This window comes from Etheostoma spectabile, chromosome 20, assembly GCF_008692095.1.
Source record: "Etheostoma spectabile isolate EspeVRDwgs_2016 chromosome 20, UIUC_Espe_1.0, whole genome shotgun sequence".
Taxonomy (NCBI): domain Eukaryota; kingdom Metazoa; phylum Chordata; class Actinopteri; order Perciformes; family Percidae; genus Etheostoma; species Etheostoma spectabile.
Window position 1 is genome coordinate 5,258,562 of NC_045752.1, and position 2,359 is coordinate 5,260,920.

The 2,359-nt window shown below is 37.2% G+C and overlaps 1 protein-coding gene across 5 annotated transcripts in view; it reads right to left on the bottom strand.

Moving 5' to 3' along the window:
* LOC116669660 (lysocardiolipin acyltransferase 1) overlaps positions 1-2,359 on the bottom strand; it is an 18,835-nt gene that overhangs the window by 3,705 nt on the left and 12,771 nt on the right. For all 5 annotated transcript variants that reach the window (XM_032499608.1, XM_032499611.1, XM_032499612.1 and 2 more), the window contains exon 5: positions 822-938. In XM_032499608.1, the coding sequence (XP_032355499.1) occupies positions 822-938 (117 nt within the window). The remainder of the gene's footprint in view (positions 1-821; positions 939-2,359) is intronic.

The window sequence follows — 2,359 nt, forward strand, 5'->3', positions numbered from 1 at the left end:
GGATGTCATTAAAGACTTTGACAAGAGCCGTCTCAGTGCTGTGGTCTGAAACCCTACTGAAAAGGTATCAAAACTGTTGTTAAGTGACAAGAAATGGTTGAGTTGTTGAAAAACTGCTTTTCCAATTATTTTACTTAAAGACTGCTTTCAAAAGTATCATGAGCTCTATACCATTGTCATTGATCTGCAGAACACACATAGAGCTGAATGAAATATCAAGTGGATAGGGTGACACCTGCCAGCGCCTGCTCCTGTACAGCTCAGCTCTACCAAGGTAAAAATAGAGCTGACAGGGCCACAGTGGACGTGGGACAAAGACAACATGCACAGCATGTCAGTCAGCAGTGCAGAGAGAGGGAGAGGAGAATTGGCTAAGTCGGTTGACATCACAGGGATTCACAACACCTGCTTGGAGAGTTAGTGCCATGCTCAGCATTGAGGGCAGGTGGGGGATGAGACGGCACGGCCAGAGGTGGTATTTAAGAACTCTGGAGGACTGCCAGAATGAGCTCATAGGGAAACATGAGAATCTCAGCGGTGTTGTAATGGCTGGCAGTAGGATGAAACGTAGGTCTGAGACTCTGACAAATAACAGGTATGATATCTCTTCCACACTGATGCTACTACAATCATCATGTAAGCATGTCATTTCCCCGTGGTTTTGCTGATAAAATATTTCCATCATGATGACTGTGACCAAATAATGCCCATCAGCAGAAATGCTGCCATTTGACTGCACACTAACAATATATATTTTTTTAATAATAAGCCAATCACTCATGTTTATTGTAGACATTTCATGATTTCAGAAATAGTTTAACCTTTTCGTAGTCTGTCCACAATGAAGGTGAATCCAGTGCTGCGGGGATGCAGCACATACTCAAATTTCGGCAGGTTGTTTTGGGCAGCAAACGCATCACTCTTTGCTCTTGTATTTTCTACAAGAGACACAGATACACAATCAGAATCAGATTTATAGGCCAAGTATTCTTTAACTTTGGTAGGAGTTAACTTTCTATACATAGACACATACGGTACAATAGAGACAACAATATACATTTATGCACATAATATACAAAATACAAATAAGACATAATATCAGACAAGTACACATGGAGTGGGATGATTTAAAGCGCAAAAATTAATATTGCAAAGTACTGTGCAAGATGTATACTGGAATGATAACTATGTAATGTGTAGAGAAGTGGGTGAGTGGCCCAAGTGGGGAGGGCCCCTCTTATTCAGTAGAGTAATGGCAGAGGGAAAGAAACCTCTGGCAACTGCATTCACCATAATACGTTGTTTTAACTTGTAAATTATGTCACATATGTTGTACGTGGAAAGTATTCTGATTGAGGAACAATCAACTATGTGTACATATTAAATTGACATACATTGAAAATAATTAAAGTTCATTTCAATGATTCTTAACAAGCCAGCAGTATAGGTTTGATAATAATTTGAATTCATTTTGACTGTGTACTTTACAGCTGCTTAAATACTGAGTAGCTTTATAGTCTAATTTATAATCTATAATTTAAAATATAACTAAAAGTATATTAACTGCGAAAGACTAATTATTCCATATAATGCACCCTTATTAAAAAATAGAACTTTGTAGATAAAAGATACAATATCAAAAATAACAGTATGCTAATATAAAAATAGCAGTTAAACATTCATGTTGTGTATTTTATGTATTTTAAATATTATACCATTTTATTAGTCTGTGCTGTATTAACACCTTCCTCATGAGAGAGTGAGAGAGTGATATAGTCTATTTTATGTTTTTATTACTGCTTGTTATTGCGTTTCATGGCTGACTGGTGTCAGAGTTGTATGAACATGTCCTGATGCTTGCTTGGCTTCTTATATTAACTGGAGCTACTGTTGATGTGTAATCTCTCCTAGTGCCATGTTACTTTCTGCAGCTCTGCAGCTCGTCTTTTTGATTACGGTGTGTATATTTTAACTTGTATTAATGTTTTTTGTTGCTTCCTGCTGTCATGGCCTAAAATCATCTGGCCAAAAGACTACAGTTAAAAATTACCCGACTGGCTAACACTGGCACATTTATAGAAAAGTTGATTGTGTGTTGTCCTTAATAAATAAAATACAAATGTTAGTTACAGGATATGAGCACCTTCATGAAATACATCCACCAGTGACAAATGCTTACACATTTTTAAAAACCACAGTGGGAAATCAACACAGGAAAGATGATTGTTTATTAACCAGGAACATGTCAACTATATGAAGACTCACTAGTCATATTATGTAACAAGTAGCTCCTTCAGGCCAACTTGTAGGACAAAAAGACTATCGACAGAACTCTGTTGATCAGGCCTCTGCTCTCTTG